The sequence below is a fragment of the Leptinotarsa decemlineata genome, unplaced genomic scaffold (genome assembly GCF_025532065.1).
Source record: "Leptinotarsa decemlineata unplaced genomic scaffold, Ldec_3_MD MMD2_P_RNA_scaffold_5, whole genome shotgun sequence".
NCBI classification, from domain to species: Eukaryota; Metazoa; Arthropoda; class Insecta; order Coleoptera; family Chrysomelidae; genus Leptinotarsa; species Leptinotarsa decemlineata.
Genome location: NW_027412532.1, coordinates 2,875,564 through 2,891,239, shown reverse-complemented (window position 1 = coordinate 2,891,239; position 15,676 = coordinate 2,875,564). Strand labels below are relative to the sequence as shown.

At 38.0% G+C, this 15,676-nt stretch overlaps 2 protein-coding genes across 2 annotated transcripts in view; one reads left to right on the top strand and one right to left on the bottom strand.

The window, feature by feature from the left end:
- LOC111502093 (neuroligin-1) overlaps window positions 1-15,676 on the top strand; it is a 476,486-nt gene that overhangs the window by 237,758 nt on the left and 223,052 nt on the right. The gene's annotated exons all lie outside the window — the stretch shown is intronic.
- LOC111506195 (uncharacterized) lies at window positions 2,274-6,638 on the bottom strand. Its single transcript, XM_023161200.2, has 4 exons — window positions 6,524-6,638; window positions 5,589-5,633; window positions 4,309-4,971; window positions 2,274-2,529 (listed from the first exon to the last, which is right to left on the bottom strand). The coding sequence occupies exons 1-4, from the start codon at window positions 6,528-6,530 to the stop codon at window positions 2,360-2,362; spliced, it is 885 nt and encodes a 294-aa protein (XP_023016968.2). The 5' UTR covers window positions 6,531-6,638; the 3' UTR covers window positions 2,274-2,359.

Here is a 15,676-nt window from a genome sequence, read left to right as displayed (position 1 = left end):
TTCCATATTCCTGACCCTATTCTGTATTTTGATCATATATAGGGTTACAACTCTCCGCACCGAAAACCTCATAAGAAGTCCACTTGACTAAGATCGGGTAATCTAACTGGCCACAACACTATTTCGATTTTTCCAAGCACCAATTCGGAGAGGTTCTGGTAACCATTCGCGCAATGTTTACAGCACCAAATCCGTGTGAAACGATATTTTCGAGTCGCAATTCAGAAATATAAGGACTGATAATGGGTGTCTGTAGTGCAGTGGTTGTGTATGTTATACTTGCATCTTGTATGAATTTTATTGAAATCACTGACGGGTATTTTTCCGATCAGCGTAGCCTCCCGGATAAAACTGTGCCTCATCCGAAAATGAAACCTTGATGACGACGAAATTGTCACTTCTACTCGTCTGATTCACTTTTTCGGGCAGAATTTTATGAACCAGAAATAGTTCTTCACCTCAGTGTGTGTTCTCAACTACCAATAGGATTAGTACTCATTGACATTTCAGTTTCATGAAATGTAATATGATATGTCACATGTGTACATGTCACTATGAATCAATTTTTTATGAAAGTAAAAGTAATTTTATTTGTTTGAAGGTGTTTGACAATGTTTCATGGTGTTAGGAATCACACGGTAAGAGGTAAGACCTCGAATTTTGAGAGTTGTTGTTCGTAGGGAGGTATGCTGGTTAACGAAAAAATAATGGTTTCAACAGATTTCATTAGTTTGGACTTCCATTGCTACATTGCTACATCGCTCAATCGATCGTGATGAAACTTGATATGTATAAGTAATTTTTCATAGAGAAGATTTTTAGACTATCAATTTTTCTGTAACCCGCCACTAGATGGGGCTGTAGAACATTTTTTTCGAAAGCACTCTCTTCTATAAGGCTCACACGCCCAAGTTCATTGATTCTGATTATGTCAAAACATTAGAACAGCAGCGCTACAGCAACATAGTACTAATTATTACTACTACCAAATTCTACGCGGCTGAAGCCGCGGGCAACAACTAGTATATATATAATATGATTTGAAATTCCTGAAAGCACAAATGAAATTGAATATTGAAATGAACAGTTGAAAGTAGCATTCATATTAAGCAGGAAACCCCTAAATGGAATTACAATGATATGAAAATCTAGCAGAAAATTGAACAATTCATATGAAGTAAAAATGAAGATTACAGGATTTCAAGTCAATTAACTTCACGACGTTTCGATTCTTGTTGAAAAAAAAATATGGATTACGTGGGATATGACCGTTTGGCGGGAGTTTAACGTTTTCTGCTTGATTATGGGTTTCCATATGTTGCGTATCTCACCATTTGGAAACCCATAATTGAGCGGAAACAGTCAACTACCGCCAAACGGTGATCTCAAGCTAAGCCGGTGAAGCGGTAAGAGTTAAGAGGAGATAAGTGAAAGCTCTCGAATGACATACGAATAGTCATCTCTCGGAGAAATAGTCTTGGCTGGAAAACTTTCAATTTTTATTTCTATTTCATTTTTGTTCACCCGCTATTCTCTTAAATTTTGTTGATTCTTTCAGGAATTCCAAATCATTTTATATCATATAAGACCATGGAAGTCCAACCTAATGAAATTTACCACGAAACATTATCAACCACTTTCAAAGTGCAGTAAAATAAGTTAATAATACAAGTGGTAAAAAGACATAGGAAGTTTCATTTCTTATTTTTCATATAAGGATTCAATTCGTAGCACATTTGATTTCCTGAGTTGGCTACTCTGTGTGTTTGTCAACAGTGTCACTTGTCATGTCAATTATTCGAACTGATATCGTTATTGGATACGGTCGATTCTCATCGATTTGTGTCGGTTGAAATCGGTTGAGATATGTGCAAATTCATAATTTTTGTGATTCTATCAAGCAATTCACTCGAGAATATAATAGTGATTGAGTACTGAGACTTTAGATCGACAAAAGCATTTGCTCGTGAAACAATTCATCAAAATTATTCATGTTATATGTTGTTTATTAACCAACCAAAGGTAACATTGACAAACAATATCAATGACAATGCTGACTTTGCTGAATCTACATCCGGCAAATACAAGTTTCCAAACAACGGCAAAAAGGAGCTTTGTGCCGTCGTTGAGCATTTGAGAAATTGTTTTTTTTAATATGTCCTGCGTGGTGAAATGAGTTAGTTACGGATTGAACGGATCTAGTGCATCCAATTGCTATGGAATATGAGACAGAAATGCGAGTTTCGTCATATTTTGAACGAAAAAACATGAAATTTCAATTGCCATTTTACTTTCTTTCATACATCAACAAAGTTACGAGTGATAGGTGAAGTGGTACACTTGAAACATTTTTCCAGAACTAGCAACGATCAGAAGAGGCAGAGCTGCATTCTCCCGTTGATTTGTCGTAGTAGAGGTCACGAGGGCAACGGAAGTAGTATTCCTTCTCTTCAACGCATTCAATATATCTGGAGCAGTCGAATGGATCAGAAACAAACTCGCCATCTTCTTTCCCAACACACAATTTTCCTGTGAAACAAATCAAGAAGTTAGTTCTGTCGAAACCTCTGATAGGTAATGTCTTGATACAACAAAGAGTGGAGATTGCGATAAAAAATTCTGGGAAAGTATGGGTTTTTTGATGTCGATTACCGGCGTGGCGACGGGTCGCCATGCGCGGGCGACTGTGTGGTAATCTTCCCACTGGTTCTCTTTCTCATACTGAGCTTGAATATCTATAGTGATAAACAGTTGTGTTCACTACGGTATACATAACCTGTGTTTCTTGGAGTGAATGATTTTTCAAAGTGATCGAAAATAACAGTGACGGTGATAATTTAGAAAGTGAAAGTGAGCAGTCTTCCACAAATAAAGCAAAAACACACTACAACACACTATCAAGTCATCAGTAATTTGATTATATTTTTATATTTTAAGGGGTAATTTTTTTGCTGGTATCTTTTTGGCACACAGTTTTTGACAGATCACGCGTGAATCGTGTCTTGTGTCATTGTCAAACTTATTCAGGTTGCTCTATAATTCAACCTTGAATCGACTTACAAATGAACAATGCTTGCAAATTATTGAATTTTATTATCAAAATTCATGCTCGTTGAAGAAAGTGCATCGTGCACTTCTTCGACTTCATGGGCAGTTTCGTCGGCCTACTGAGGGAACTATTCGAAAGCCTGTGACTAAATTTCGAACCCAGTTCACATTATTGGACATTAAATCACCAACATGCATACTTAGAGTGAGGACCGAGAAAAATATTGCGGCTGAGTCCGCCAGTGTTCGTGATGACCATGAAATGTCGATTCGTCGCTGTTCGCAGCAAATGGGCCCCTGTTACTCCACTACGTGGAAAATTTCGCGGAAGGATTCAGGTGTAGAACCTTATAAGATACAGCTGGTGCAAGAATTGAAGCCACACGACCTCCCACATCGTCTAACATTTGATGAATGGGCGCTAGCAAAGTTGGAGGAAGATCCAAATTTTTATCGAAAAATTGTGTTCAGCGACGAGGCTTATTTCTGGTTGAATGAATACAGCAGCAAGAAAAATTACCGTATCTGAAGTGAGTGTCAGCCACAAGCATTGCAAAAGCTACCGATGCATTCCAAAAAAGTCACTGTTTGGTGTGGATTATGGGTCGGTGGCATCATCGGGCCGTACTTCTTCAAAGACGACAATGGCTGGAACGTTACTGTGAATGGCGAGCGCTACCGTGTGATGATTGACGACTTTTTGTTGCCCAAAATGAAAGAATCATACATGATTGACATATGGTTTCAACAAGACAATACTACATGCCACACGGCACGCGGAACTTTGGTCCTATTAAGAACCACCATCGGTGAACAGTTCATCTCACGTTTGGGGCCCGTCAATTGGCCACCTAGATCGTGTGATTTAACGCCTTTGGATTATTTCTTGTGGGCACGACTGTTGCTCTGGATGCCAATATTGAACCATTAATACGTGAAATACCGGTCGATATGTTAGAGAGAATGTGCTAAAATTGGACCTTGCGCATGGGCCATCTAAAGCGGAGCCACGGACATTTACATGGAATCATCATGGTCAAGATGCTACAGAATACTTTTTTTAAATTCCTCAACATGTTCATTGATTTTATGACCAATTTGTATAGTTTCTTCAGTTGTTATAGAGTAAATATTCATCATTATTCCCATTATATTATCATCATCATTGTTAGGAGGCCTCCGAAGTCAGTTTCATTCGATTGGTTCAACTACCTTAACCTATCAACTATTTTGCACAATGAAAAATCATCTGATACTCGCCTGGCTCTGGTATTGGAGTTGAAGGCGTCGGTGTCACTGACGAAGGACTTGAAGACGTCGGTGTCACCGTCGAAGAATTTGAAGGCGTTGGTGTCACCGTAGAAGAATTTGAAGGCGTCGGTGTCCCCGTCGAAGAATTTGAAGGCGTTGTTTCTACTGTCGGAGAATCTGAAGGCGTTGTTTCCACTGTCGGAGAATCTGAAGGCGTTGTTTCTACTGTCGGAGAATCTGAAGGCGTTGTTTCCACTGTCGGAGAATCTGAAGGCGTTGTTTCTACTGTCGGAGAATCTGAAGGCGTTGTTTCCACTGTCGGAGTATCTGAAGGCGTTGTTTCTACTGTCGGAGAATCTGAAGGCGTTGTTTCTACTGTCGGAGAATCTGAAGGCGTTGTTTCCACTGTCGGAGAATCTGAAGGCGTTGTTTCCACTGTCGGAGTATCTGAAGGCGTTGTTTCTACTGTCGGAGTATCTGAAGGTGTTGTTTCTACTGTCGGAGAATCTGAAGGCGTTGTTTCCACTGTCGGAGAATCTGAAGGCGTTGTTCTCACTGTCGAAGATGCAGTTGAAGAATTTGGATCGAGCGTAGAAGTTGTTGCTGGATCTGCAGGTTCTGTTGGTGCTGAAGATGATGACTTACTTGTTTTTCCTTCAGGTATTGCAGATACTATTGGAGTTATTGGAAAAACAATTATTCAATAACAACGATGTAAAAATAAGGAAACGACATAACATTCTACAACCTATGGCTATTATTGTATTCAACCCACACATTCACCATCCACATATTATTTCTCCATCAGTATTCTTCGAATTTTACTGGACTTTTTCCCGAAACTAAATCGTTATTTTCAATACCTTCACACGTGTTCAAGACCAGTTTGATCTTCCTCTTGAAGATGATCACTTGGTGATCGAAACACGTGTCGAGGTATCAAAATAACGGTTTGTTGTTGGGAAAAAACTTTAATGAATCACAAGTATTTTTCGATTCGTTCTGAAATTTTTCTTCCATATTCAACACATATATTCCCTCGAAAACCAATTCTTTCTGAACGTACGGAATCTTTGGAATTCGGTGGAACTGTGAGAAGATTCTACAATCCACTTGTGAATTTTGTTACAAGCAGGAGTTATTTTTCTTCCTATTCCATGAAAAAAATTGATTGTGGAATCCTCAATTTTTCTCGAAGTCACTGGATGAGAGAGAGGCAAAAATACTTCTGTTTGTAACGTATGTAGTTATTTAACTATTGAACATATTGAACATATAATATCACTCACCTACAACCGAAGCCAGGATAATGGTGAAAGCAGTGAAAATAAGTTCTGTGGGGAAAAAAATCAGAGTTAAAACACTTGTTACATGTATCACTTCCTTACCCACAACTTACTCATACTTTTGAGATGAATACCAAAGCTATTTGAAAATATTTACATTCATTATAAATTTGTTTGCTACCTTCATAATTGGAAGCGAACTGAAAAAATTCACTAACAATACTAATATCACATGGTACTTTATAATTTTCCAGTATGTTACAGAATGAACTTCAAAATTTTCACCAGTAGAAATGCATATAAAATTTCAATCTCATATCAAACAACGTGGTCGACAAAGTAATGTTTCAGAGCAACGGCGTCATGAGTAAGAATTCTTCATTGTATATTTTCAAAGAAGTATTTCACATGTTCACAAAATATCAAAGTTCAAAATATAAATACGGGGGCTGTTCAAAAAATAAGATGATTGTTTAAATTTCGCGGACTAGCATTTTTTTTTGTTGGTAAACCCGGCTAGAACATCGGGTGACGGTTTCAGATGTTTAGCATGTTTAGTTTGTTGGTGAGAGGCAAACGTGTTTGAAGTGTTCTGCGAGGAACGAGATATATTGAAAATTTATCATTTTTGGAAGGAATGGTATGACAGCGCAAATTCATTTTGAAATATATCCGAAAAAACACCAGCCGGATAGAACATTATTTTGGACAAACACTTGGCTGAGTATGGTACGTTTCAAAAACCAATAATGATACAATAATATTGGATGATTTCTGCTATTCTTTTTTTCAATAAACTCTGACAAAAATCAGTCCATAGTAGATCAATCTGTTCGACCGTGAGGTATGACTCTAGAAAAATCAATAGAGAAACCTTTACAATATCAATGATAAAATATAAAACACTGGTTATCTATTATTTAGTTTGAATCACTTACTCGTCATTGTTACTTTTCGAGAGACACTTTCACGGTTTTTACAAATCTTCAAATGCGAAAATTACACAATCAGATCATATTTTATAGTGAACAATGGAACAATTATCTTTATCTTCAGTTTTTACTTCAATGAAGACCTCAATCGACCCAATATCCTTGAATGTGTTTGTGATATTTCCAATGCACTCAAACTATAGTTTGAGTGCAGAAATTGACTAATTTAGTGTAGGAAACATTCAAAAAATATTTTTTTGTTGTGTTGTGCTATCAACCATAGATATATGAATCGTTAGTTGAGGAGTGTTTCTTGGTTTCTTTATTAAACTACAGCTTTCAATACCTAGACACGTGTTTCGATCACCAAGTGATCATCTTCAAGGGGAAGATCAAACTGAACATACTTACAAAGTTATCCTTATTTATAACTCTGTAAGGAGATCAAAGTAAACATACTCACGAAGTCATCCTTATTTTGATATTTCTCTTGAAGATGATCACTTGGTGATTGAAACACATGTTGAGGTGTTAAAATAACGATATGGTGTTAGAGAAAAACTTCAGTAATATTTATTAGTACACCAAAGGTTCAAAACAGTGCATCACGAGTACACCTTTCCTCATACAGATACTGAAATTGAAGGCCTGAACCTAGGTTAGTGGTTATACTTCGACCTTAGATTGTACAAACATGTCAGTGTGATTTGTCATAATTTCCATAATATGACATGGTGACATTCAGTTCCAAACTGGAGCTGCGAAGCACAGATATTATCCAGAGTCAGGGCTACTACTAGAGTGTCAACAAGATTCAGCCAAAGCATCGGTAGATAATAACATTATTCTGAGGTGGGTTGAATGGTACGACAGGAGTAAAGGTAATCGCATTGCCGACTCTTTAGCCAGGGAAGCGCTGGACTGAGAATTTTTATGACCCAGTGGCACCTACGGCCCGATGACTTCGGGTGATGACAGTCATCACCCGAAGACCATTGTAGATACCAACAATCGAAACGTCGTGAACTAACGTGACTTGGAATCTCTACACTTTATTTTTATTATTTTCTTTTTTGCATTCCTTTAATTTTATTTATTCAATTATTATATTTTTACTTGTAGGTTATTTCACTATCATTTCATTTCAGGTTTATTGTTGCTTAATATAATTGTTATTTTCAACTATTCTTTTTTAATTATTCTTTTTTACTTGTTTCAGGGATTTCATATCATTTTATATAGTAGACAATGGAAGTCCGAACTAGTGAAATTGGATTCTCTTGTTTTCCAGTCTACTATTTTCTCATTTTTTGTATAACTTCCAAACTCACCGAAAAGTGAAAACCTGAAAACACCTTGGAATTGAAAGAAAACACTTCAAAAACACAATAAAAATATCACCAAAAACCACTGATGTAATACAATACTGCCTGTTTCATACACAAATAACAAATACTATCAAAAAACACTAAAACGATTTACTGAAATATTCTTCAGTCTTGGTCCGTCACGGCATCCCGTCCGAATTATTAAATAAAAAACAAACGCAATCGTACACTAACGAAAACCAATTGGAGGCTAGCCTCCTCTAACGCTCTAATTTCCGCAACTGAAATTACAAATTGGGACGTATGTCTCTACTTGGTTCGGTCTCGCGGAGCTTGTTATTTTCAAAGCGGTCGGAGGCTTGGCTCTCTTGCAACGTATGGCATTCATTATTTCGAGTTGATGGTTCATTCGCTATTCGTTCATGGGCGGTGCGTTTGACATTTGTTGATGCAGGATACAGTGTATTACGTACTACGTAGTGAGTGATAGTGTTTTTTCGGGCAATGGGTAATGATAGTCAAGCATTTTCAGAAAAAAAATAATCATAATCAATTGTCGATATCTTTCAATTTATTGTGATGAATAGCCTCAAATTTTATGGGGAGGCTAAGCCTCCCTTGCCTCCTTTGACGAGCCGCCGCTGCTCTCAAGGCATCGTTATGTCGATGGATATAGGCCGAGACCGCATATGCTTTCAAAGATTGAAAGCGTAGGTATTGATGAAATAGTACTGAGCTGGATCATGAATTATCTGAGCAATGGACAGCAAAGGTTGAAACTAGAGGATAAAATGCAAAATAATGTAGGTGTACCCCAAAGGTCTATTTTGGGACCATTGTCATTCCTCATATTCAGAAGAATATAGAATTCACTCATTTCCCGACGATACCCTACTGTACTTTATTAGTGAAGATGTACATGAGTGTGTTCATACTATAAACGTCAGTCTTGAAAGGGTGTATAGATATTGCTTCGCAAATCTGCTGAAGGTGAATGTAAATAAAACAAAATGGATGCTATTAGGAAAACATAGAGATCATGATTACGGAAATCTACTTCTACGATTGAATGGCAGTAATATAAAGAAGGTAAACAAATTCTAATCCTTGGAATACAAGGAACATGTTAATCAAGTCATCAAAACAATAGCTTACAAAATCATATGCTTCATGAAAACATTTTTCCAAATCAATTTAATTTCCAGCGATTCAAATCCAACGTGGTTCGCTACTTTAGCACTGGCACAAGTCTCAGAGCGCCTTGAAGATTTTTCCGTAGTGTTTTTTGTCTCTGATGGAAATATAATTCGACAATATTAGGGGAATGATTCCTACACTTTAGTATTTGAAGACCATGCAATAGATTTCTGTTCTTCTCTCTCTCTATCTTCAAGGAGAACGCAATCGATGATTTCTCCGAAATTATCATCTGCAGTTTTTATCTGATAATGGACTTCTTATCACCATTACTAACGGTTTGATATTCGGAGAATGATCCATCAAAAAATCATAATTGTTGAATTTCAAATATATTCGAGACTTTAGTCAAGGTCAAAAAAGTATTCAATGTAGTAATAGAAATGTAAAGTAATTGATTTCAATCCATCACTTGAATTTTCGCAATCACAAATAGATTTATCTCTCCTATCATCCGCTTATCTCATATCCGAGAAAATCACCTGATCAACGAAAGAGTGACACGTGTACTGATTAGTTTCTATTCACCCTGATTTATGGGAAACCAATCCTCCAGCACATGAAAATGATTTCATCTGGAAGTTTGTAACTGCACTACTACAAAATTATGTCCAAAAAATACACTCAAGATTTTTCCGAGTGATCTCCTAGTTTCTCAATCTTAATTTTCCTAAATGTTCTTGATATTTCAAAATTTTGTCAGTTACAGTAAAGAAAATGTAGGTATTGGGTTGTTTTACGTATTGCCCCTTTCAGTGTGATGTGTTTTCGTAACTTCATATCTCAATAAATATTTATTCTACTATGTCGTGATGGAGAATATTGTACTCTATGCGTTGATGTTGTTGTTCTTTTCCAAATTTAAATTCAGGTGCACCTTTTCAGCCTATTATTATGTGATGTCGCGGAACAATTTCGGACAACAGTTTCTACGAATTCAAATTGAACCAAAACGCTACCGAAACAGCCCGAAAAATTACCCAGGCATTTGACAATTCATAGTGTTGATGTGAGCATGGTTCGCCATTAGTTTGCAAAATTCTTTTCGGAGATTTCAGTCTCGAAAATGAGCCCCGACGTGGTCGACATACAGTATCTGTATCTGTAGGGTGAGTGTAGGTCTACAGCGCTTAGACCACATGTGACCCATTGTACATCCTCCCGAAGAGTTTTCCTCCTAGATCATCATCCATCCTGTCCTTTCCAGGAAGGTGGGCAGGTCACTAGGAGACATCTCCTTTGTATCGGCAGATGTAGGACAAAACTCGCCGAACACACACTCTCTTATTGACAATAACTCCGGGCACTCGCATAGGACATGCTTGACAGTCTCATCTTCCTGTTCACTCATCCTGCATATACATGTGTTCACAAGCCCCATATTATGGAGGTGTGGCCAGTCAGAAATTCTACTGTTAAGCGTAGGTTTTTCCTGGTCATCGCCAGATATTTCTTTAGGGCCAGCTTCCCAGGGTTGCCCAGGGTGATCCTGGCAAGACTATATCCTTCAATTTCATCCCATCTCTTCAGGGATTGAGCATGGGTATGACATTTGGCTAGTTCCGCAATTGTCGGAGTCATCAGTCCGTAGGTGTCACTAGGTCCTAAAATTATTAGTTCAGCTGCTTCCTTGGCTAAAGAGTCGGCAATGCGATTGACTTTACTCCTGTCGTGCCCTTCAACCCACCCCAGGATAGTGTTTTTATCTATCAAGGCTTTGGCTAAATCTTGGTGGAACTTGTCCAGTGCAGATTGCCAGAAATTCCTTTACTGGTTGTTTCTTTTGTGGCGATTGAGATACCAGCCAGTTCTGTTTGAACCACGCTGATATTTTTTCCCATTCCCCACTCAATACTTAGGCTTAGTGATCTATAGTAAACTCCACACCCTGAGCCTTCTTTGGTTTTTGAGCCGTCTGTATATATGCGTATTGCGTTTGTGGCATCTGACTCAGTGTTCTCTTTCATTCGTAGTTTCGAGGTTCACAAACCTGGGTTCAATTGCATCACTAGCTGCCTGCCGCAGAGCGCTTCTCGCCACAGGCTCAGCCTCAATTGACCCATTTCTACTGCGAGGTTTACACCAGCCGTGTGCAATCGTAACATGGTCATTATCGCAACCTCCTTAATGTACAGGTCCAGAGAGGTCAGACCAGTAATTAATTCCATTGTCGCGGTTGGTATTTTCCTCATGGCTCCTGTGATGTTTGAACAAGCCAATGATTGTATTTATTATAATTTTTGGCCGTTGCTTGTAGCACTTTTGATACCCATAGCTCCGTACGTCAACATAGGTATTATTGAAGTGTAGATCCTGGTGACCACACGGTGTGAAAGACCCATGTGCCTCCCACCGTCCTGCGACATTGCTCATAAGCCACATATGCTCTTTTTGCCCTACTCTATGGGTGAGAGTTCTATGTTAGCTTCTTGTCGCGGGTAATAACAAGTTATTTCGAATAACCTAGAAGAACCTGATTGGCTTATAATCACCCTTATCGGTCTGTTCTCCTTTTTTATAAAGTGATTATGCTATTGCCATTGCCATTGAAAACCGATATGCAAAAAGACATAAATTGGCTGAAAAAATCTAAACAAAGGATGATCAAATATATCGAATCGAAATGGTATTGAATTTTTGATGGGCCAATGGTTGGGGTCAGAAGGAAGCTGTAAAAGGTGATCTGCATTTTAGATGGAATGGATGAAATGAATATTTTTTTCCAAACATTTATTGAGACTTCATTTACATCAGCAAAGTTTCCGGGAGGAAGATGGTGACATCCACAATATCTTCAGAACTCAGCAACGGTCGTCAGAGGAAGAGCTGCATTTTCCTGTTGATTTGTCATAGTAGACACCACGTGGGCAATGGAAGTAGTATTCCTTCTCGCCAATACACTCGATGTATCTGGAGCAGTCTTCTGGATAAGGAATGTATTCGCCATCTGTTACTCCTATACATCTTTTCCCTGTGAGAAATGAATGTATATTACGACCTGTTCTATTCAGTATTCATTTGAGGAATTCAAAAAACATCATCACTATCGAAAAACATCACAATTTTGCCGATTGTAAGGTTATAACATAGTTTGAAACACGCTGTAAATATTTCCAAAATATTGTAGAAGCAGCCTTGAAGATTTCGAGGAAAACGAATCTTCTCGTCCATTCATCAAGTCTTGTAAAGAACACGGCGAAAGTCATACAAAATTCCGAAGCCTGTTTGCCAGGTCTATAGGGCTTACCAAAAATCCATAATGAGAAAGTGCCGCTTAGACCTATCGTAAATGCGATAGGATCACCAGCTTAAGAGCAAGCTAAATACTTGACAACTCCACTGCATCCATTTATAGGAAATGTAGTCATTCATTAGGGACTCTAAAAGAGTAGAGGTATGAAATAAGATACCCTAGTGAGCTTCGACGTGATGCCCTCATAAAGAATATTCCTGACCAATGGCATAATATAGCTAATTAGCGACGTATTTCCAGCAGATATAACCGCTCTCTCCGCCTACTGTTTATCATCAGCTTATTTTCAATGGGATGGTGTTTTTTACGAACAAGCGAATGGTACCGCAATGGGCAGTACACTAAGTCCTGCGGGCCATTTAGTAGATTGCGTTATGTTGACGGCACGTTCATGGTATGGCAAGGTGATGAAGGAACACTAAACAATCTTCTATCACATCTGAACTCAATTTCTCTTGCAAGAAAACAGATATTAGCAACCAGGCAATACAGAACAGAGTTTTTTGGAAAGGCGATATTCTTGTGTTGTTTCGCCATCTTCTCACTGGTTAGTACATTTAAAACTTTCCACGTACCAAAATATCACTAGTTAGACTAGTGTCAACCGAAAATGCCCAATTGGAGTCAACTGTTCAAAACGAACCACAAACTTATACTAACCCAACTATATGTTAGCATAAGCTCTACGATGACATCATCAGTGAGGTCGACGGAAACCTTGCTCATTCAATATGAACAAGGATTCTCACGGAGGTCAGTTGTAAAACCAAGGTGTCACTAATATTCAGGTTTAGGAAGGGATGAGTATACACACATCTGTAGTTCAGCAATATCATTTTGAAACAGCATCATGTGATATTGGATATAACAAATACTCCGCTATTGGCTCCGTGTTTAGGCTAGATTTGATTGATAGGAAGGCTGACATGCGGATTGTTTTAGTACGATTTTTGCAGTTCTATTGTGCTACTCTTTGATTATCAGACCTCTTCATTCAGCTCAATCTCCTCAATGAGACACCAAAGCCTTGATATTGCCTCCTGCAATTAGCTTATAGCCTCTGATTTCTTGTCTCCCATACCTCAGCTTTGCTAAATCTTCTCATTCACAAAGCACATGTAGTGTGGTTCAAATTCAAATTCAAAACATACTTTATTGTCCAAAGAATACATTCTTCTTGACAAAGCCTCGTGGGAAGTATAAATATCATGTAAATGAAATCACAGAAGTTAAATCACAGAAAGTAAGTGATAACATGAACTGAAAAAAGACATGGTGATAACAATAACCTAATAAAAACGTTCAGGATTTACGAATATGGTCAATGAAATGAATCAAATCAATTTAAACTGAATTGGATCAAAATAAATCCAATCAATAAAATACCGTATAGATATTACAGTCAGTCATACTCAATTTGAATTATCATTGTAGAATTCTGCTAAGCTTTAATAAGGTCTCACAGAAAGCAAGTCTCTCAACTCTTCCTTAAGAGCTCTAAGGCCATTTATGGTTCTTATAGCCTGAGGAGGGTGACTGAACATTTTGAGACCGTTGTAAATGATGAAATCTTCAGCTAGTGTCAAAGAAGGCAGGCAGCGGTAATGTGAAGCAGAATCTTTGCCTGTTTGATACATTGGCTCGTCCAAGTTGTCGAACAAGTTCCTATTGAAAAAAAAGTAACATCGTTTCTTATATGAATGAGGAGATCACAGTTAGGATTCTATTAGATGCAAAAAGGGGCCAACTACCCTTACAAACGGGCGGTTGTGGCATAGCAGGTTTTTCGTGAATTCAGGTTTCATTTCAGGAAGCTTTCTCCACCAATTCCGCGATCTGACTTCTATGTCTTCATACTCGTTTCCGCCAGCTCACAGAAATGTTCTGGACCTATCATGGCCTTGGATGAACCTTCTCAAGCTGAAGTATTTATCTAGTTATCTGTCTCTTCAATGAAACCTTTGCTTCGAAAGAGAATAACCATAACATTGAAGAATGCAACTGACGCCTTTGAGTCTCGTTCATTTTTGATATTCATAGACTGATTAATTTTCCGATACCATATATGTGAAAGCAGCGCTGTTCGATATTGGATCATTGGTGCTTCGTTTCTGGTTTCTCGTTTCAAACAGATGTTCTTTCTACCAACCTTCCAAGATAAGGCACATGTAAAATACATATTGAGCCCAAACTGATTATCCGTAGAAATGTTTACTCTTTCAGTAAAGTTTTTGAAAGAACATTGTGCTATTACAGCAAAAGTGGTTATGTTCTTCTGCTGTCTTCTCAAAATTCCTACTTTTTATATCGACCTAGTTCATTGCTATCGATTTTCCAGATTTCTTCTATTTCGTTAACCACATTTTTCATTTCAGTAGTAAGCAAATTATTTCTCATCAGCATTATATTTATCTTTCACGATCCTCGATTCCCAGCGTTAACAGGTGTTCCTCAACATGAGATGAAACCCAGAACATATCTTAAAATTTCTTGCTTTCTTCAATTATTCGTGAATTTAGTAAAATTCTCAGAATTTCTTCATCACTGCGTTTACCCACAGTGAGTTTATAAATAAATTTGGAAGAATCTTTTGATTCTTCTAGAAACTTCTTCATCTTGATGAAAGCCACACGTCTATAAACTATTATCGCAACGAAAAATTAGTTTGGGAAGAAATATGAAACGTGAAATCTCAATTATAGTCAATTAGATTCTTCCACTTCGATGGTTTTCATTTCGGCAGTCTTTTCTGTTTCAGTAACATCAGTTTCCAATTCAAACTGCGTGTACTGCTGAAAAATATTTTGTTACCTGTTTCGACGACATTCCCAAAAATCTCGTCTGTGAAAGTCAGATATCACCCTTCCATGAACTTGAATCAGAATTACAAAAGAAATACAAAAATCACATAACGTTCAGGTGCTCAATTCAATTAACAAAGTTGATGTCAACTTCTTCAGTTCGAGAAGTGTTGGATAAATGATATAATTTGTTGCATGCAATAAATTCGATTGAGATTGATGTGATACTCACCTGGAGCTGGAGTTGGCTTTGTTGTAGGTGTCGGCGAGGTTGGGGGTTTCGTTGGAGGCGTTGGAGGAGTTGGAGGAGTTGAAGGTCTCGTTGGAGGGGTTGGAGATGTTGGCCTATCAGTAGGTGTCGAAGAAGCTGTTGAATAACAAGAAGACATTGAAGCACTTATAAATCGAAATAATAATACAAAAGAAGAGGTTCTGTACTACAATCTAGGGAAGCAGCATACTACAACCCCGGGAAAAACCCAGAGGGCTGGCAGACTTTCCAGACTCCAGTCTGCCTGCCTGTTGGACGTCCGTCAGTACGTTTGTCTTGAAAACGTTTCTCAAGGATATCTCTCAAAAG